A 21281-nucleotide genomic window follows, 5' to 3' on the forward strand; every position below is an offset into this window, starting at 1 on the left:
GCAAAAGCAGAAACAATCAGAACCATTTCGGAGATTTAGTAGCCAAGAAAACAAACTTGACAAAAGAAAAAGATTTGTTCCTGCCTTTGCCATTTCCCTAGTAGACTTCCATTTCCTCATCTGTAATACTGTTTTAAGGGGTCCAAATGAAGACGATGTGAGGTAATGTCCATAAAATGCTTAGCATGGAGCTGTAACACAAGTCATCAACAAATGGTAGCTATCATTACTTCATAAGATGAAATATGACTCTCCAATAGAGGTTTAATCTCAATAGCAATTAAAAATAAATTAAAATTATAGTACAATATAACTTTTGTTCTTTTGTTCTTAAAAATGAAAATACTCAGCCTCATTATTAGTGAAGAAAGATACATTATGAATCTTTTCTGAGAGTAATTTTATGGGATTCATTAAAAATCCAATCCACAATAGCATTTCTGAGACTTTATTCTTAAAATAAAAATTGAAAGATCAGAGCAAGCTTAGATATGTTCAGAGAAATTTTGTATATACAGTTAAAAATGGAAAGCTCTAAATATCCAATAATATTGAAAATGTATGAAATTACATATCCATGGAACAAAGAATGTAAGGTGGGATAACATAAAGAAAAGCTATCATTGGTTTTCTCCTGACTAGGAATTTTTTAAAATATTTTTGCTGTTTCCCAACTGTCTTAATTGAGCACTTGCATTTTATATTAAAAGACAATACTTAAAATAATTTATTTAGAACACACCTGGACTGTGTACTTAAATAACAAATTGAATGAGACTTAAATTTGTGAATATATAGTCATAATACCAGGTAAAAGGATTTAAAAAGGGAATGCTTGGTTAAATAAGTTATTGTAAAACCCTGCAATGAAATACTATATAAAGATAGTGATGAGTTTATAAATTCATAAACATTGGAAATTAATAGGACATCAAAGACCACTGCTAACATGAGGATTGAAAACCCATACCAGATGTTCACTCAAATGTCATTACAAGCATACTTGGCCAAGCCAATATGTTCACAAGAGGAGTGTAGAATGACGTTATTTTGGCAAAAAGTCAAGCTTTCTGTTGACTTTTGTTCCCAGTATCAGCAATGTTCTGCCAGAAAAAATGATGTTATAATCCATGTTCATAGTATCATCCATAATCTATACATCTCTACATGTATCATAATATTTCCTTATAGCACAAGGATAGATAAAGTTAAAAATAGATTCAGAAGGAAATAAAGTACAGACACAAATTAAGATATAGATTTAGATATAGATGGAGACAGACATAGATATGTAAGTATATAGATACAGATGTACAACCATCAAAAAAAATTTTAATGATAAAATTGCTTAAGGGCTGTTTATGAGTCCATGAGTTTCATTTCATGTTTTGCTTTTTTCTAACATTTTCCACAAATAGTGCTTGGAATGATTGGATCCATATCAAAGACATGGATTTGACACATACCTTGCACTATTTTCTTTTTTAAATCTCAAAGTGGTTCATAGACTTAGTATAAAATCTAAACTTCTAGAAAACTAAATAAAAATTCTTTGTGACCTTTTGTTAGGAAAGTTCTTAGACAAAACATCAAAATCAAGATCCATAGAAGAAAAACTTGCTAATTTGGACATTATTAAAATTAAGAACTCATCCTCTTTGAAAGACTCTTAATAGAGTAAATAAATAGGAAAGACAAATATTAGGAAAAAGTATAGGCAAAGCATATATATAATGAGAAACATCAAGAATGTATAAAAAACAACTCTCAAAACAGCAATGAGAAAATAAGCAACAATTAAAAAAATGATCAGACTTGAAGACACTTCATCAAAAAAACAAAAATACACAGTTGACAAAAAGAAAGAAAAATAAGATATTCAGCATCCCTAGGCATTAGAGAAATTCAGATTAAAGTCACAATGAGATACTTCACTCGTGCATTATTAAAACACTTAAAGGCAAACAAAATCAAGTTATAGCAAGGATGTAGAATAACTTCTACAATGATAAAACAGATGTTAAATGGTATATTTACTTTGGAAAATAGCTTGGCAGTTAAAAAAAAAAATAACCATTTACTACCTACCATACAACTGAACTATTTCACTACTGTGAATGAGTGTGTGGGTGTTGAGTCGCTTAAAACATGATTTTAAGCGACTGTATAGCCAACCAGGCTCCTCTGTCCATGGGATTCTCCAGATAAGAATATTAAGAGTAGGTAGCCATTCCCTTCTCCAGGGAATCTTCCTGACTGAGAGATCAAAGCCAGGTCATCTGCAAGGCAGGCAGATTCTTCACCTCTTGAGCCACTTGGGAAGCCCATTATCATTGCTATTCATAATGTGAAAGATATTAAGATATTTATTTTTTTGAACTGTCTTCAAAATCTTAGTGTGCAATTTATGTGTATGACACAGCTCAATTCAGACAAGTGTTCAAGAGCCACCAGAACCTCTTCGCTACCATAATGGACAGCCAAGCTCTTGATATTCAACTCCTTGATATTTGTTTCCATCCTCACAGCCACCTCATCATAATTTTATAGTTGGCTCAAAAAGCATACAGCACCTGTCTACCAAAGGCACTTGTTCATGAACATAAAGAAAAGGAGGTATGAAGAAACTAAAAGAAATCATTCTCTTCCGAAAAGTGCTTTATATTGATTATTTTCTCTTTACGTTTTCCCCACATTGTGGCAGAAAAATCTGTATTGCATTGGTCATTTTCTTCCTCTCCCCTGTTTTTATTTCAATCCATTTAGAATAATTTTTGTTTTCCAATTAGTACCTTAGATTTTTAAAATCCACGAAGTTTGTAGTGAAAATTGAAGTTAGAACCTTTCTTTAAATTGAATTTAAAACTACCAAAATTAACGTTTTAGCACTCAATCTTATATACTTACACACACACAAAAACACTCAGTGGATTTTAGCACTCAATTTTATATATACTTACAGAAGAAACCCAGCGATTTCTATGCTCATATATTGCATTTTATAAAAGCTGACAACAATGTTACAGGAATATAAAGTTACAGGTCAATCTATTTTATAAACAGAGATGAAAACAAAACCTAAACAACATATGAGCAAAGACAAATCCAGTATTGCTTATGAATAATAGTGGTTTATTCCAGAAATGTGTGTTGGTTTTAAAAACGAAAACATATCAATATACTCAGTGACAGAATAAAAGTGACATGTAATTATCTCAATAATTATAGGCACAATATATGTTGAAAATTTTCCATTCAGTACATAAACTGACATCAGATAGAAGAGTATTTTCTAATACTGCATCAACAAAGAAAAATCTTCACCAAATGGTCAACAGGAAAGAAAGGATAAACAGATGCAAGAGAGACTTGGGAGTACAAGGTATCAACTCAGAATGTTTAAGAGCTTGGGCGACGCAGAGTCATCGGGAACACACAGTTGCAAGGATTAAAATACGGACAAAGGGTTGTAGGAAAGTAATACTTAGAGAAGGTGTAGATGGGGAAGCCATGGTTGGTGACATTGTAAAAGGAGACTGTGCCTGCGTCATAGTCTAAGAAGACCCCAACTCGGCGAGGGGGCACTGTCATGGATAAGAGCAGGGAAGTGGACGATTCCTCGTAGGCTCTGTATTCATGCTTGTGATGTAATCCAATCACCCAGTACCCACTTTGAGGCTGGTATCGGGAGTAAACATTCCGATTGTTTGCAAACTGGTTGAAAGAGAAAGCAGGTCCCACTGAATCACTGCACACCCCCAGGATCCAGTCAGTCTTCTTGGCCACATCTACCTCCCAGTAATGCTTCCCTGAGGAGAAGTGCTGAGAGCCCAGGACACCACAGCCGTAATGCTCTTCCAGATGAGACCCGGACAGCTGAGCGCCCACAAATCGCACCTGCCTCCGGTTCTTAGACAGGACAAGATTTAAATTAGCCGTGTGTGGATTCAGGGTCACGTCCACTGTGGGAGAAAAGTACAGCATCAGCAGAGCATGGGTACATGGTCTTATGACTCTGAGAAGAGGAAACACAGGTTATGAGTGGGAGGAAATGGAGCTGGGTGGTGGGGGGAATAGCGACACCGCGTATCTGAGAGTGTGTGTGGCTGAGTGGGGAGGATAAGCACACGTCAGCTTAAAGAGGCCGCAGTTTCTACTTACCCCAGTAGCTCTGGACATCTGTCAGCTCTGTAACGACAAAGAGTCAATCACACCAGCAGTCTCAAGTCTGCCGGCCCCTGGGTGAGGGGAGTGTCAGGGAATTCTCTACGGTTGTGAACTGGCCACTTCATTCCCCTTTTTAAGTATGAACCGCATCTTCCTCAGCATACTGTGTCGCTCCCTCTGCCACTGTTCCCAAATACCAAGCATGCCCTCCATTCTTTTCATTTCCTACTACCACCATGATCCCCCATCCAAACTCTGTTCCCTGAAACTCCTCACCTCTAAACACTCGAAGCATCTTTTTCAGATCTGGAGCTCGAAACATACTCTTCAGCTTGGTGGGGAGAGCCTCTGGCTTCTTCAGGGTCCAGAACTCACTCCTAGAGAGAAAAGGTGTTATGAAACTCCAACACTACTAAACTTGGGTGCCTCTAATTCCTGTGTCCCAGGCCCACTGGTGAACTTCAACATTCTTTCCTGAAGAAAATTAGCATCATTCTGCAAAGAGCTCTGGCATAGGAGCCAGAAGACCTGGACTAAAAACTAGCTTCTCACCATATGTGTACATGTTGGTAAGATTTTCATGCTTTTTTTAATGACTGTGTAGTACCTATATCTGGGTTTCCCAGGTGGCACTAGTAGTAAAGAATCTGCCTGCCAATGCAGGAGATGCAACAAACACAGGTTTGATTCCTGGGTTGGGAAGATCCCCTGGGGGAGGGCATGGCAACCTGCTCCAGTATTCTTGCTTGGAGAATCCCATGGACAGAGGAGCCTGGCAGACTACAGTCCATGGGGTTGCACAGAGTTGGACACGACTGAGCACAGAGTCACAAAAATAGTATCTCTATCTGTCTCTGTATCTATATCTATCTATTAATATCTACACCACATCTTTATTCAGTCAACTGTTGATGAACACTTAGACTGCTTCCACATCTTGGCTATTGTAAACAGTGCTGCAATGAATACTGGGGTGCATGTATCTTTTGTACAGAATGGGGAATATGGCCAATATTTTATATTAACTTTAAATGGAATATAATGTATAAAAATATTGTCTCACTATGTCTTAAACTAATATACTCTTTTGATTCAACTATACAACAATTTTTTAAAAAGTTGATAGGATTTATCCCTCAAAGCCTCATTTTGGTTTCTTTGTTCAGTTTGTTGTTTTGTGAAACACAGCAATTTTTCCTTCTTTGCATCCTAGAGACTGAATGCATGCTAAGTCACTAAGTCGTGTCCGACTCTGCAACCCCATGGACTGTAGCCTGCCAGGCTCCTCTGTCCATGGGATTCTCCAGGCAAGAGTACTGGAGTGGGTTGCCATTTCCTCCTTCGAGGACCTTCCTGACCCAGGGATTGACTCCACATCTTCTGCACTAGCAGACAGATTCTTTACCTCTTGAGCCACCTGGGAAGCCCAGAGACTGTATAATATTAAATAAAATAATGGCTGGGAAATTTTTTGCTACCTCTAAAAGAGACACAAAATATTTAAAACATCAGTGACTTCTTGAGAGTCTACAGGTATCTGTATGGACAAGCAGGACATCAGGACCTGCTATTGGGGCTTTCACAGTTAGCAGACAAGGGCTTCCTTCTGAAGAGTCTGTGGTTTACGTCTTAATGTCTTACAGATGCCTAGGGAGAAAGACCTTCAGAACAGTCCCTTAGTCTCTGGGAATGTTACCTCAGTTGGAGAAAGGAAATGTTCTCATCCCAGACTGAGAGTGAAAACTTCCAAAGGGACGACAGGCTCCACAGGTCACATGTCCGTAGGAGCCTCAAGGTACCAGGTATGTGGGCAACTTTAGGGGTCGCCTTGGAGAATGAAATTCTACAGTATGTGATACAAAGTATGTTCTTGTTCTGGGGCCAAAGCCACCTTTTTCAAGACCTCAGTCTATGTTTTTATTGTAACTGAGAAATGCTAGTTTGAGGAAAACTTGGTAGCAAGGTATGGATTGTTCCAAAGCCAAGAGAGAAAGGGAAACTTAAGCAGAGGTCCCTAGAGTTGATTCCTGAACCCTGAAAAAAAAATGCAAACGGGAAATTTCCCTCTAATAATAGTATATGGGCAAAGAAAATCACTGTGTATTTTTAGGTAGCTATAAAGTACTGGAATCAGGGCTGGAAGCAAGTATACAGAAGTTTGTTCTATCACAAGGTACAAGGTGAGTCAGTGATACTGTAACCCTTGATTAAGGACACCACCGTCCTCCATTTGTGACCTACTGCAACCCAATTTCTCCTAACATAGAAACCAAGCCATTCCCCTTATTCTGGAGGACCCCAAATTCTCATGCTAAGCAATTCAAGACACCACAGTCCTAAATCTTCCCTGCCTGGTGACTTTTTTTTCCTTTCTCATTGACTGTAAGATAACTATCATAGGAGCCTCCTAACCCTCCTAACAGGGTATAGGGATCTTTTGTCAATCCAAGGGAACCACCTCATGTTCTATACATACCTTTTTGCAACATCACTCACATCCTAGAAGAGAAAGAGAGAGGTTAAGACAAGGAGCAATAGACCAGTCCTCTACTACAGCCACATCCCTGTCTATCATCCCACCCTCACCACCCCATGGTTTGTTGGGGATAGAGATGATCCAATAGGAGGCCACAAAGCAGAGGCAAGAACTCAAAGCAGACTCTCCCTGAGGCCCAATCCAGGCCTATCGGAAATGATTCGACCCATGCCATAGCGCATTTATTTTTATAAATGTGTGTGTATGTGTGTGATGCTATATATGTACATCATCTATTATTTGCCAGACACTGTGCCTGGTCCTAGATGCTCTTACATGACTAAGTCCTAATTTCTGTGATCTAGATGCTTACATTCAGGTTGCTGAGGATACAAGACCTTAAATGCGGCTGGTTCTCAAATCCCACCTCCCCTAACCCTCTATGTTGCTTTGCTGACTTTGTATTTTTCTTGATTTCAACACACACGCCTGTTGATGATGCTCACATTTCTTTTATATACCCCAGTACATGAGATACAGGCTTCCCTAGTGACTCAGTGGTAAAGAATCTACCTGCCAGTGCAGGAGATGCGGGTTCAATCCCCTGGGTCAAGAAGACCCCTTGGGGAAGGAAATGGCAACCCATTCCAGTATTCTTGCCTGGGAAATCCCATGGACAGAGAAGCCTGGCAGGCTACAGTCCATGGGGTCACAAAGAGTCAGATACGACTTAGTGACTAGAACAACAACATAAGCCACAGGAATCACAATTTCAAGTTGTCTAAAAGAAAACTTACTTTTTCTGCAACCATAAAGCCTCTTCTGTAACTTTCCATCTTTTTCAATGACATCAGCATTCAGTCACCAAAGGCAGACAAAGTACTGTCCTAAAAACTGATATTCACCGCAACATCCCATCTTAGACCAAAGTAGTCCATTTAACACCCTCAACTTCCTTTAGCCACTGCTCTTTACTATCATCACTACCACTGCCTGATTCATTTGAGTAGAATTATCTCAGTTCAGTTCAGTTCAGTCACTCAGTCGTGTCCGACTCTTTGAGACCCCATGAATCGCAGCACGCCAGGCCTCCCTGTCCATCACCAACTCCCAGAGTTCACTCAGACTCACGTCCATCGAGTCCGTGATGCCATCCAGCCATTTCATCCTCTGTCGTCCCCTTCTCCTCGTGCCCCCAATCCCTCCTGGCATCAGAGTCTTTTCCAATGAGTCAACTCTTTGCATGAGGTGGTCAAAGTACTGGAGTTTCAGCTTCAACATCATTCCTTCCAAAGAAATCCCAGGGTTGATCTCCTTCAGAATGGACTGGTTGAATCTCCTTGCAGTCCAAGGGACTCTCAAGAGTCTTCTCCAACACCACAGTTCAAAAGCATCAATTCTTTGGCGCTCAGCCTTCTTCACAGTCCAACTCTCATCTCAGGGCCTCTTAAATAACCTTCCTAACTTCTGCTCTATACATTTCAATTCAGTAGAAGAAAAGGCCAATGGTTTGATCTGTGCAATACAAGAATAACTATTTTCATAGTAGTGGAGCTATTTTTGGTTGTATCTTGTAAAAACACAACTAAAACTGGCTTGGATATATAAAGTGGCAGATGTAGATTCAGGTTTGTAAAAAAAAATTTTTTCTTTGGCCATTATCACACTGCATGTGGGATCTTAAGTTCCTTGACCAGGGATTGAACCTGCACCCCCTGCAGTGGAAGCAAGGAGTCTTAACCACTGGACTATCAGGGGAGTCCCAAGGCTGTACTAATCTTAAGGCAGACTTATAATAAGATACTCAAATGATCAAGTCAGGGTGCCACTCCATGCCTTTTCCTCTTAGCTTAGCTTTATTCTCAGGGTTCACATTTTGAAACTTGAAAGCTGCAGGCATGTGTCCAGCTGTCAAATCTTCATGGGCAACAATGTTAAACAGATACAGAAAAGAGGAGGAGGAAGTGTTTGTGATGGGCAAGTTCTGTGAAAATTGACTAAGATAACACTCTCGTCAAAATGACCATTGGGTGTTCTGGGTAGAAGAGTCGAGCAGGGGCCTCAACTAACAATTAAACAAACTGATTATCCATTTGTACTTATGAAGCTGTGTTTCCAGTTTGAGGACATTTGTAAAGGGGTTAGAATAAGCGGGGTTAGAAGCAAGCATTAGGGCAACCAAACATAAAAGATGAAGAAAAAAGCAAGAAGAATAAGCTAAAGACATGAAACCAGAAGCAGTGAATGAGGAAAAGCTCCAAGTGGTGGAAAATAACTACCCCATGACCTCAATATGAACTAACCCATGATCCCAATATGAACACAGAGAGTGGAGGTGATGGAATTCTAGCTATTTCAAATCCTAAAAGATGATGCTGTGAAAGTGCTACATTCAATATGCCAGAACATTTGGAAAACTCAGCAGTGGCCACAGGACTGGAAAAGGTCAGTTTTCATTCCAATCCCGAAGAAAAGCAACGCCAAAGAATGCTCAAACTACCACATAATTGTACTCATCTCACATGCTAGTAAAGTAATACTCAAAATTATCCAAGCCGGGCTTCAGCAGTACATGAACCATGAATTTCCAGATGTTCAAGCTGGATTTAGAATAGGCAGAGGAACCAGAGATCAAATTGCCAACATCTGTTGGATCATCGAAAAAGCAAGACAGTTCCAGTAGAACATCTACTTCTGTTTTATTGACGATGACAAAGCCTTTGACTGTGTGGATCACAACAAACTGTGGAAAAAAACCTGAAAGAGATGGGAATACTAGACCTCTTGATCTGCCCCTTGAGAAACCTGTATGCAGGTCAGGAAGCAACAGTTAGAACTGGACATGGAACAACAGACTGGTTCCAAATAGGAAAAGGAGTATGTCAAGGCTGTATATTATCACCCTGCTTATTTAACTTATAGGCAGAGTACATCATGAGAAACGCTGGGCTGGAAGAAGCACAACCTGGAATCAAGATTGCCAGGAGAAATATCAAGAACCTCAGATATGCAGATGACACCACCCTTATGGCAGAAAATGAAGAAGAACTAAAGAGCCTGTTGATGAAAGTGAAAGAGAAGAGTGAAAAAGTTGGCTTAAAGCTCAACATTCAGAAATCTAAGATCATGGCATCTGGTCCCATCACTTCATGGCAAATAGATAGGGAAACAGTGGCTGACTTTATTTTCTTGGGCTCCAAAATCACTGCAGATGGTGACTGCAGCCGTGAAATTAAAAGACACTTGCTCCTTGGAAAAAAAGTTATGACCAACCTAGACAGTATATTAAAAAGCAGAAACATTACTTTGCCAACAAAGGTCTGTCTAGTCAAAGCTATGGGTTTTCCAGTAGTCATGTATGGATGTGAGAGTTGGACTATAAAGAAAGGTGAGCACCAAAGAACTGATACTTTTGAACTATGGACTGCAAGGAGATCCAACCAGTCCATCCGAAAGGAGATCAGTCCTGGGTGTTCATTGGAAGGACTGATTCTGAAGCTAAAACTCCAATACTTTGGCCACCTGATGTGAAGAACTGATTTATTTGAGAAGACCCTGATCCCTGATCCTGGGAAAGATTGAAGGCAGAAAGAGAAGGGGACAGAGGATGACATGGTTGGATGGCATCACTGACTCAATGGACATGAGTTTCAGTAAACTCTGGAAGTTGGCAATGGACAGGGAGGCCTGGTGTGCTGGGGTTGCAAAGAGTCGGACACGGCTGAGTGACTGAACTGAACTGACCTCAATACTGGGGCCCAAGAATAAGTAAAGAAATAATTGTTCCACTAGGAAAGACAGCAAGAGGAAAGCAAGAAACCAAACAGAAAATAAGGAATAGGCTGAAGGTTTCAGAATGTCTCAAGGTACATTCTGCTTCAACTTAACAGTCACACTATTCACTCTATGAAGAAATAGCCACTCAGATTTCCACCTGTTCAAATCTCTCTATCAGATTTCTGGATTTGACAGCTTGCACTCTCCCAGTCTATATACACACAGAAACCAGAGTTCTTTCTTTGTTCCTCAAAAGCTCTGTTTGAACTCCTATTATAACATGTTCAATGAGTCTGTCCTATAGAACAGAGTCACAGCAAAGAAGAGTTGGTGATTACATAAAAAAATCTCTAAAGTACTTGAGTTTGGTTGTGTATGCCTGTGACTAATCTGGGTGAAAGGAACCTGACCAATCCCAACACAGCATCAGAGGTCAATAGTACCAAGACTGAGAAATGATGCTATAAAATATCACTCACTATATAAGATCTTTGACATAGTATTAACTTAACTTTTGGAGTATCCTTTATACATAGGAAATATGAGACAAACCTTAGCATTTGTACTTTTAATTATCCTGTGCTTTATCCATGGATAAACCTTGAACTGTCTAAATAGTGAAGACACGATATATGATCAAAGGAAATTTTTCCTTTCCTTTACCAGGATAGGAGTCCCAGAAGGGAAGGAGAGTTATTTTCACTTGGTCTTGGCCCCTTTCCCATTCCTACCTGCAGGAGCTCTGTTGCTGACCCCTGACAACGGCGCTCCAGGTCTGAGATGAGCTCTCTCAGGGACTGGCTCTGCTGGACCAGCTCTACCTCAGCTTCTGCTATGATGTTCAGCCCCCTCCTCTCCTCCTCCTCCAGCTTCTTCAGCTGTCGCTGCTCCTCTTTGTCCAGGATGCTCCTCAACTGATCAAATTGTTTCTGGATCCTGTGTCTCTCAGGTTCCACCTGATTCTTAAGGAACATGGAAAAGAAAGAGGCTGCTAGTCTGCTGAGCTGAGGGTCTCCTGTATAAGGGGTGGAGGGGTGAGGGAGGCAGGCTCTGCACTGCTTTCCTGGAAGGTCTCATTGGGTTGGAGGAACAAATGAGGGAGTAGGCCCTGCAGAACCTGCTCGTTCTTTCTGTTCTCCTTTCAGCTCTCCTCAGGCCACTGGCCCCAGGCTGCCTTATCTAGGCTTCTAAGACAGAGACTTTGATTCCTGGGGGTGGTTCAGATTCTAAACACCTTTCCTGGCCTGTCAGGACTAGGCATCAGCCTCCTCTTCCAGTTTGCAATATTGATATAAGAATGACTGGCCTGTGCCTGACCTATTTTTCCAACTTTTGAAACTATAGAACAAGGTCCAGAATCCTTAATTAAGGGCTGCCAATGACTATGGTTATTTTCCCATATGATTATCTTCAGAAACCTAAATTCCCTTTGATATGTTCATTTCTATTCCCCTTTCTCTCCCCCTTACTCTGCACCAAGAACAATACGCTTGTTTGGAAGGCTTGCAGTGAAGAAATGGGCAAAAGGAAGCTTATCTAGCCAAACTGAGGAACAGATAAAACTGGGTCTCCTTTGCCTTCAGCTCCCATGCCCTGGCTTGATTTCTGATCCAGGACACCTTCAGAAGAATCTCTTACCTTCCAGGATGTCCTCTTCTCTCTGATAACAGCTGTTAATTTCTCAGCTTCCTGCTGCTCTTGCCTCAGCTTCTTCAGAGACTCCTGGAACTTCTCCTGGAAGAAACACATCAAGTCAAGTAGGGTCAAGTGCCAAACTGTCTCAGTGCCGAGACATGGAATGAATGGGGGAGAGATTACGCTGACCTCAGGAGATGCCAGCCCTGGAATGAAAAACTGAGAAGGTCAAAGCTACCTTTTACAAACAAGGGATGGAAACCAGTGAGAATAGGCACATTCTCTTTTCTGCGGGGGAACCACCTGACCACGAATCACTTTAAGTTCTTTACTCTCACTGCCAATATATCCCCTGCACTCATCCTGTCTAGCCCCCTGCTGGCCTTCTTCAGCAGTCTCTACTCATGCAGAGCCAATCGTGGTAAGCAAGACAGAGACGGTCTCTGCTCTTGGTCAGAAGGGCTTTTTCTAGGTTCACCCTCTAGGTAAATGGGAGGACTACAAAGAAATTAGATTAGAGCATAAAAAAAAGTTAAAATCTACCAAGCAGCCTGTTCCTGCCTGTCTTCCCCCTACCTGGGCACCCACCTGGTACTCCTGGGCTATCTCCTCCATGAGGAATGTGTGGTGACCACGGTGCTCCTGAGACCGTTCGCAAAGCCAGCAAATGAGCTTCCCATCCTCCTCACAGAAAAGCTGGAGTTTCTCTCCATGGTGCGCACAAAGAATCACCTTCAGCTGCTTCCCTGAGCCCAACACCACCTCCCTGAGCCTCTCAGCTATGTTGGCCAGGTGCCGATTGGGCCGCAGGTTCCCAAGCCAGTATCTGGTCTGGCACACGGGACACCTGCTCTGGCCCTCTTGGCCAGGCACGGACTCCTTGTTGTTTGCGGTGATGCAGGCTTGGCAGAAGCTGTGTCCACAGTCTATGCTCAGGGGTTCGGTCAGGAGCTCCAGGCAGATGGGGCAGGTCACTTCATCTTGGATGTCCACCAGGACTGCTGAAGTCATTGTAGCCACTTTCCTGGCCTCTGCCTGCTCAGCCCTGACTTCTAAGGTACTTCTTGTGTTTGGAATCCTGGGTAGATGGGCAAACAAAAAAGGGTTCAGGGTAAGAAATGAGGGAGACAAAGGGAGGCTGACTGTTCTGGATAAAGAGGTCAAGCACTGGGGTAATGGGAACTTCTCATTCTAACTTCAAACATGTTCTTTGCCCCTGCCTCACATTAGACATCAATTTGCACCCTCATTATAGCAACAAAACAATTTCCTTTTACTCACTGGATAAAGGGACAATGAGATCCTGGAAAGAAGTGGACTTGGGAGAGTCACAATCTGGTTAACCTTTTCTCAGCCCACTGACACACATCCTCAGTGTTCAAAGCACCAGAACATGCTGCTCCCTCGGGATGTTTGCACTTGCTGTTCCTACTGCAAAGGAAGCCCCTTCACCCTGATATCCACATGACTCTCTGACTTCTTTCAACTTTCTCCCTACATGTTTCCTTACCAGAAGGGTTTCCTCTATCAAGCCTAGTGAAGGCACAGCCACCCACACCATCACTTTTCATATACTCAATGACTTTATTTTTCTTTTTATCACCACCTAATACATTTCTTTAGGGGGGCTTCCCTGGTGGCTCAGTGATAAAGAACCTGCCTTCCAATGAAGGAGATGCAAGTTCCTGGGTCAGGAAGATCCCCTGGAGAAGGAAATGGCAACCCCCTTCAGTGTTCTTGCCTGGAAATCCCATGGACAGAGGAGTCTGGTGGGTTACAGTTCATGGGGTCACAAAGAATCAGACATGACCAAGCAACTAAACAACAATATGCGTCTTTAATTGTCTGAACCCTCCCACTGGAATATAAGCTCCATGAGATCAGAGACTGTTTTGCTTATTACTGAATGAGTTCAGTGCCTGACACACAGGTCCTCAACTTTTGATGAAGAAAACCAGAATCTCCTCATCTCTCCATAGATGATTAGATCTTTCTCAGCAGCTTCTTCACCTCTCTTTGCCATCATGTTGGCACAGCTCTCCAGGATCTAATCTCCAATTCAAAGGTTATCATTTATTGGGAAGACACAACCACCTTCTAACAGAGCTTTACACAGAGCCCTTTCATCTCTCATGACCACTTTCCCAGAAAAACCCAAAGAAATCACAATGACCACAATAAGACGATGTCACATCTTTACAACCAACACTTTTATAACCAGTTGTGATTTCAAAACCATATTCCCCTGCTTTATCCCTCATAGGAAAACTATGAATAAATTATTTTTTGGCCTTTTGATAAGCAGAGAAACTAAGTGACTTTATAAAAATCACACAGCTTATAAATCACAGAGCCGGCAACACTTCTCATGTCGAGTCCTAGTTCAAAGTTCCATCCTCAATCTTGTAACTTTAACCCCAAAGATGGTGTGTGTGTGTTAGCGCTTAGTTATGTCCAACTCTTTGTGATCCCATGGACTGTAGCCTGCCAGGCTCTTTTGTCCATGGAATTCTCCAGGCAAGAATACTGAGTGGATTGCAATATCCTTCTCCAGGAAAGATGGTGTTCAGTTCAGTTTAGTCGCTCAGTCGTGTCCAACTCTTTGTGACCCCATGGACTGCAAAGATAGTCTTAAGGGTGCTCAAAGTACAGCATCGACCTGGAGCTTTGGGGACAAGACTTTACCAGGGCTGTCCAAAACTCTAGCAGGAGGCTTACGGGGCCCATGTGAATGGGAGAGGAAGAGACAGGTGGGCAGTTGACGTCACATATGGCCTAGGGATAGGATAATTCATTAAGAGCAGACCTAGGCAGAAGTATCCAGGTGGGGTGTTTGGGACAGAGGTCTTATAGCATTTGGGGAAAGTATTTCAGAATCACTGATAGGAGAAAAAGATAAAAACGGAGGAAAAAGAGGAATGAAGAATTGATACCTTTAATAACATGGATGAGCTGTGAAAACATGCTAAGTGAGTAAAACCAAATACACAAGATCACATATTATAGAAACCTTTTTATGAGCAATGTCTAGGACTTCCTTGGTGGCACAGTAGATGAGAATCCACCTGACAATGCAGGAGACACAGGTTCGGTCCCTGGTCCAGGAAGATTATACATGCAGCGGAGCAAAGTCCATGTGCCACAACTACTGGGCCTGTGCCCTAGAGATCACACGCCACAGCTGAGCTTGTATGCTGCAACTTCCAAAGCCCACGCACCTAAGAGCCTGCGCTCTGCAACAAGAGGCGTCACCACAGTGAGAAGCACACCAAAACGAAGAGTAACCCTCACTTGCTGCAACTAGAGAAAGCCCATGCAAAAGCAATGAAGACCCAGTGGAGCATAAATAAATAAAATTTAAAAATAATATGGAGTAGATTAGTGGTTGCCAAGAGGTGGTGGGACGGGGAATAGAGGATGCCTACTAATGCATTTGGAATCACTTTGGGGGGGGTGATGAAAATATTCTGGAATTAGACAGTGGTGCTAGTGAACACCTTTGTGATTAAAAAAAAAAAACTTATTTGTATACCTTGAAAGGGTGAATTTTATGGTATATGAACTGTATCTCAATTTAAAAAAATTATATGACAGGAAAAAAAAAGAGGGAGAGGCTATCTTGTGACTTCTGGTTCAGAGCTCTCCCAACTCCACAGCTTTTACACAAGGCAGCTATGGGAAAAGACCTGAGTCAAGCAGGGTGCTGTAGTTGATATGGGGAGATAGTGATGATTGAAATAAATCCCGTACAAGGAAGTGTACCACTCAGACTGTGAGCAGGAAACACATCCTCTTTTGAACACATAGCAAAGACAATCATTATTAATGCAAGCAAGTATGTATTCATGAAGTTATTTGTTGCAAGGGACAGTGGAAAACAAAAAATAATCATACAGACCATTTTTTGATTGCTTTTTATGTGAGAGGCAACGGCTGAATCTAATCCCATAATAACTCAATCAGATAAATGTAATAACACTTTTTTTTTTTTTACAAATGTGAAAAGTGAACTTCTTAAAAAGATATTCAATTACCAAAGGTCTCGGAATGAATAACTGATGAAGCAAAGGTTATAATCTAGTTTTATGCAAATCCAAACCTCAGTTGTCTGGTCCTTAAAAGAAGAGAATGTTTCCTTTATGCACCCCCTACCCCCACACACTACCTGCAAAGGCACTCAGATCACAAAGTGGCTCAGGTTGTTTCTACCCACTCCTGACTGGTGCTTGTCTCGTTTTTCAGCTGTACTGATTCAGCAATTGATAGCTCCCTTCTTCTGATGTTTGAAAGCATCCTACAGCACTTCCTAAGCTATCTGCAGGCTCCTTCTCCAGCCCTGCTCTGCTTCATTCCTCACGGCACATCCCTGGGACGCCATGCTTCCCCTTCCCTGACAGCGTGAGATGAGAAGAGAGGGCACTGCCCACTGGGGTAACACAGATGCAGCTCTGAATCCTGAATTTGTCTGTCTCTGGGTCTGGAACACTGGGGTAATTCCTGATCTGAGATGTGATTTTGTGAATTGCTGATGACAAGTCCTCCCTTACAGCACACTTGTCATAAATTACCTGAGCCTGTGTAGAAGAGTCTCAGTAAAAACTGGCTGTCACTACATTTATACCACCATTGCTTGCCAATCTTTAGTGCTCTGCCCTACTACCATGATGAAAAGAGCCTCTTTGATATTTTCACCAGGAACAGGGATACAGCAAAATCTGATGAATGGGTAGCTCTATATAAGTATTTGTTATAAGGACGAATGCATCACTTTCTCACCCTTTCATATCTTCCTCCTACTTTTGGACCTAGCGGGGAAAAATCCACTATCTCAAGCCATTTACAAGATTTAATAAGATGGCATTTCCAGGAGTTGGTGATGACAGCGAGGCCTGGCGTACTGCGATTCATGGGGTCGTAAAGAGTCGGACACGACTGAGCAACTGAACTGAACTGAACTGAAGGACAAGGTGAGAAAGCTGGACCTAGCCCAGTCATTTTCCCATGCTTCACATAAGGGTTAATTAGGGAAGCTACTAGCTTCTCTGATGAGACAACTCAAGATATTGGAACTGACCCTAACTTTATTTTTTGTCCGTGCTTAATTAATATAGATGTCTTCATTGAAAAATATCTTCTCATTCTTGAAAGCTTTCAGTCATTAAATTATATTACTGTTGTCTTAAATCACATAATTTTAAAGAAATCTAAAAGTATTTATTTATAGTATTCCAACATTGAATCACTCATTGGAAACCACATGTTCCTGTTGCCTATACAGGAATGGGCCTAGGAGTCTAGTTTGGGTCACCAAAGAAGAGCCAGCTGACAGAGGCACTGCCTACTTGAAGGTACACTACCTCTGATTCCAGCTGTGATCCTCATGTACAAGGTAGGCCATAGCCTGACTGAGAGCAAATATAATTCTATGTCTCTTGACTGGCCCCCAGCAAAGGTGGATGTACACTGTGTACAACATGCTCAGTGTGGGCAAAATTTAAGAAAACAAAATCTGTTAGCTAGGCAGCAGCAGGGAACTGATGGAGTTAAACCAAGGTATGCATTGTTTTGCAGAAACTAACCATTGCAAAAAGATGCAAAAAGTTCCAAATACCAGATGGTTCACAAAGGTTACAGTGCATTCCAATCAACAAAATAACCACAGTGTGAGCAAACCACCAAGCACCTGTTTGCTTTCCATTTTTGGCAAGCTAGAGAAACCCACACTACATGGAAGATCAAGCCTGCCATTTCATGAATAGCCATGTACCTCAGACACAAAACTTCCCTGATCCTGCTGTTCAGAAAGACAGTTTTTGAGAGCTTCTCCCTGTCTCCTTACTTGTCACAAGTAAGAAACTTCTACTTTAATCAGTAGTTGGTGGTCCATTGGCTATGTACCCTAAGTGGTGGACCCACTGAATCTGGTGACAGGTCCTGTAATTGACATCAATTTTCCCCTCTTGAGGGCCTAATAGGATTAAAAAAGTATCAAGTTGCCTGACAGTAACAAGCCCTTACAGAAGAGCCTGAGAAAGTGCCCCAGACCAAGAAAACAATCTGTGAGATAAGTAAGGTGAGTACAAGGCATTGCTAGGGACCTAGTGAGCTGAAACCATGACCTCAGTGCATATTACCAAACAATAAAATGGGCGCACTGATATATACAACAAAATAAATCTCAAAAGAATTATGCAAAATGAAAGAAACTAGACAGCAAGGATAAGGTGCTGTATGATTTCATTTATATGAAATCCTAAAAACGACAAAAAAGTCTACTATTTGAGAACAGACTAGTGGATACCAGGGCCCAGGGCTGCCAGAAGGGGATGAATTACAAAGGGACACAAAAAAGTATGGAGGATGATGGAAATCCCCTATATATATTATGACTGTGTTGTTTGGACAACTATATATGGTCAAACCTGATGGAATTGTAGGCTTCAAATTGCCAATTTATTAAATGTAAATGACAACTCAGTAGATCTAACAAAAAATAGAAGAAATGCAATGAGAAAAACTGAGGCTTAATTTTCTGATCTTCTGAATACAAATTAGAAATGTGTCGTCAAGCATGGTAGTCACATGTGGCTACTGAGCACTTGAGATGTGGCTAATTGAAAATGAGATGTTTAAGTATAAAATACACATTGAAGATTTGGTAAGAAGCAAATAATCTGGTAAGAAAGATTTGGTAAGAAAAAATAATCTAAAACATTTCATTAATGGATTTTAAAATATTGATTACATTGTCTAAATATATTTGAGGAGCATGAAGTTAAATATATTAAAGTCAATTTATTCTAATGTTTTAATGAAGCCAATAGAAAAATTTAAATTATGTATGTGGCCCTATAATTCTATATAACTTTTCCATCTAATGCTCTACTTGAGATATTCAAGGCAGAGTAAGATTCTTGAACAGAAAACATTATGTAAGAGTTGATGTCTCTTGTCCTGAAGTTGAACCTGGGGAAAGGAAGAAAACAGACTCAGCTAACATTCAGTTATAAGGGTTTGAGTGAGCCCTGCCCACATGCCATTAGGCCCTTCACCAATGGCTACTGCTCAATGCAGCCCAGATGACACAAGAAAAGCCAACAAAGTCCCATGTCTCAAGAGCAGTGTGGGTGGCAGAAAAATGAGTCCCACTGTGTGAGAGCAGATACCAGAGCCTAAGGGGAAGAGCTCAGAAGATCAAATTAGCACATGAAAGTGAAAGTCCTACAGTCTGACCCCATGAACTGTAGCTTGCCAGGCTCCTCTGTCCGTGAGAATTCTCCGGGCAAGCATAATGGAGTGGATTGCCATGCCCTCCACCAGGGGATCTTCCCCACCCAGGGATCGAACCTGCATCTCTTATGTCTCTCCTGCATTGACAGGCAGTTCTTCACCACTAGCAACACCCGGGAAGCCCAAATTAGCAAATGAAAGAACAAATCCAGGACTGGGTGGGACCAGTTACATTAGAAGCAGCCTCCAGAAAATGGTCAAGTGGTCTGCTAACTTGCCTCACTGGAATCCAGAATTTCTGGGCCTCAGAGAGATCAATTCGGTATCTGCGTTTTTATAAGATCTCAGGTGATTCGTATGCACATTAAGTCCTCAGAAGCTCTGCTTTCTTCCCAGGTAATTGCAGTTTAGGGTGCAAAATAGAAAGGGGTGAAGGTGGGTAGGGAAGAGCAGAGAATGAACTGATACTTAGATCTGAAACATCTTTTAGAATGAAAGCTCACAACTCGATATTAAAACAGCTTTCAGAGTAAAAGTCAGTAAATCGGTATTCTGTCCAAAATTTTGATTTCGTACTTTTCTAAGGTAGGCATTGAGTTTGATTAATATTTTGAGTATTTACGACTTTTTCAGGCACTGTCCTGTGTTTAAACTTCTGCCTCAGTTAAACCTCACCAAAACTCTAGAATGTAAATATGATGCTGTCCATTATACGGAGAGAAGCTGAAGTTCAAGCAACAGGTAGGGGGCACACAGGTTGGGTCTAAGTGGCCAAGGCTGACTCAGCTAACATTCAGTTATAAGGGTTTGAGTGAGCCCTGCCCACACCAACGGCTACTGCTCAATGCAGCCCAAATGACACAAGAAAAGCCCAGGCACTCTGGCCACAGCTCCTATGCTCCTAACCACACATTTCTATCTTCATTGACAGATTAAACGCTGTCTCTAATCTCGCTGAGCTCATTCGCAGTGAGGATGGGAAAGAAATAAAGATAAATTATCTGTATCATGAGCCCCACAAGGTAAGGGACCCCATTTCTTCTACAGCCCTGTCACTTCAAGTGACACTAAGTGGTCCAGCCACAGCGGGCAAACATCTCCGGGTGAAGGGCACGTAGAGGCTTCAGATAGTTAAGGCAAACGAAAGGCTTTTAAAATAGTCTCTGAAGAACAGACAATGCTCACGAAAAGGTCTTTTCTCCTGAGCTCAGCGGGGCGCCGCCTTGCCCGCTACGGGGAAACTGCACGCAGCCCGCAGGTCCGACTGAGCGCGTCCGGAAGGCTCATCCCCCAGCTCGCTCAGGGTGGAGTCAGGGCCTCAGGGGCGGAGGGGTGGGGGCAGGATAAACGGTGCTCACTTCCCGGAGCAGGAACGCGGGAGATGGGGGGAGGGGCTGCTGACCTCTGGATCCAAGCCAGTCCCCAGGTCGGCAGTTACTCCCCAACGTCATTCCCTAACAGGACTTTCAGAGGTGACTCCCCGACATCCTTTAGCTTCCAGAATCAGGGTTTCATTATCACCACCTTTACACAGGCTACTCCCAGCTCCAAAGGTGTCTCTTCCTTAACTCCCTTCCTGAACTTGAGTCATCTCAAAACTGCAGAGGTCTCCCTCAGTCGGCCTCCACCCGCGAACACCCCCAAACAACCTGTAGGACGGGTCAAACTCTGAACACTAGTGGGGACAGCGGCGGCTGGCCAGAAAATGGATTCGCTCACCAACCTGCAATCTGTGACTTGGATCAGAGCCGAGGATTTACAGCTGCTGCCGCCGCCACCGAGGCAGAAAGGCTCAGGGGGAAAGGGGCGGGGGCGGGGCCGGGGGGAGGAGATGCTGCTGATTTGTCCAGCGCCGCGTTGGGTCCTGCACTCCAAGGCCGCATCCAGCTTCAAGAAGGCGGTTCCACTTACCGGTCGAACCGCAAACGGTGAGGCCTCGGCCAACTCCTGAAGGCCAGGGATGGTACCTGTAGATTGTCTTCAGTTTGGCTACCTG

At 42.2% G+C, this 21281-nt stretch overlaps 1 protein-coding gene across 5 annotated transcripts; it reads right to left on the reverse strand.

The window, feature by feature from the left end:
* Nucleotides 1-2954: 2954 nt before the first annotated feature.
* On the reverse strand, nucleotides 2955-21061 carry LOC138093002 (tripartite motif-containing protein 6-like). Of its 5 annotated transcripts, none has more exons than XM_068989088.1 (8): nucleotides 21009-21061; nucleotides 12644-13133; nucleotides 12059-12154; nucleotides 11152-11376; nucleotides 6644-6666; nucleotides 4444-4544; nucleotides 4162-4188; nucleotides 2955-3962 (listed from the first exon to the last, which is right to left on the reverse strand). In XM_068989088.1, the coding sequence occupies exons 2-8, from the start codon at nucleotides 13064-13066 to the stop codon at nucleotides 3400-3402; spliced, it is 1458 nt and encodes a 485-aa protein (XP_068845189.1). In that variant the 5' UTR covers nucleotides 13067-13133; nucleotides 21009-21061; the 3' UTR covers nucleotides 2955-3399. The 5 variants fall into 5 exon arrangements, 4 of the variants coding, with proteins under 4 accessions (XP_068845189.1, XP_068845187.1, XP_068845188.1 ...); XM_068989086.1 differs by having other exon boundaries at nucleotides 11152-11382; XM_068989087.1 differs by lacking the exon at nucleotides 21009-21061 and adding an exon at nucleotides 20471-20581 and having other exon boundaries at nucleotides 11152-11382.
* Between the last annotated feature and the right edge of the window lie 220 nt (nucleotides 21062-21281).

This window comes from Capricornis sumatraensis, chromosome 16, assembly GCF_032405125.1.
Source record: "Capricornis sumatraensis isolate serow.1 chromosome 16, serow.2, whole genome shotgun sequence".
Taxonomy (NCBI): domain Eukaryota; kingdom Metazoa; phylum Chordata; class Mammalia; order Artiodactyla; family Bovidae; genus Capricornis; species Capricornis sumatraensis.

Excerpts from the sequence above, each read along its gene's own strand:
- LOC138093002 (XM_068989086.1), bottom strand. The coding sequence starts at position 13,066 with ATGACTTCAGCAGTCCTGGTGGACATCCAAGATGAAGTGACCTGCCCC. Across the intron at positions 12,155-12,643 it reads AGATAGCCCAGGAGTACCAG|GAGAAGTTCCAGGAGTCTCT; the intron begins GTGGGTGCCCAG and ends TGTTTCTTCCAG. Across the intron at positions 4,189-4,443 it reads GATGCTTCGAGTGTTTAGAG|AGCTGACAGATGTCCAGAGC; the intron begins GTGAGGAGTTTC and ends TTGTCGTTACAG.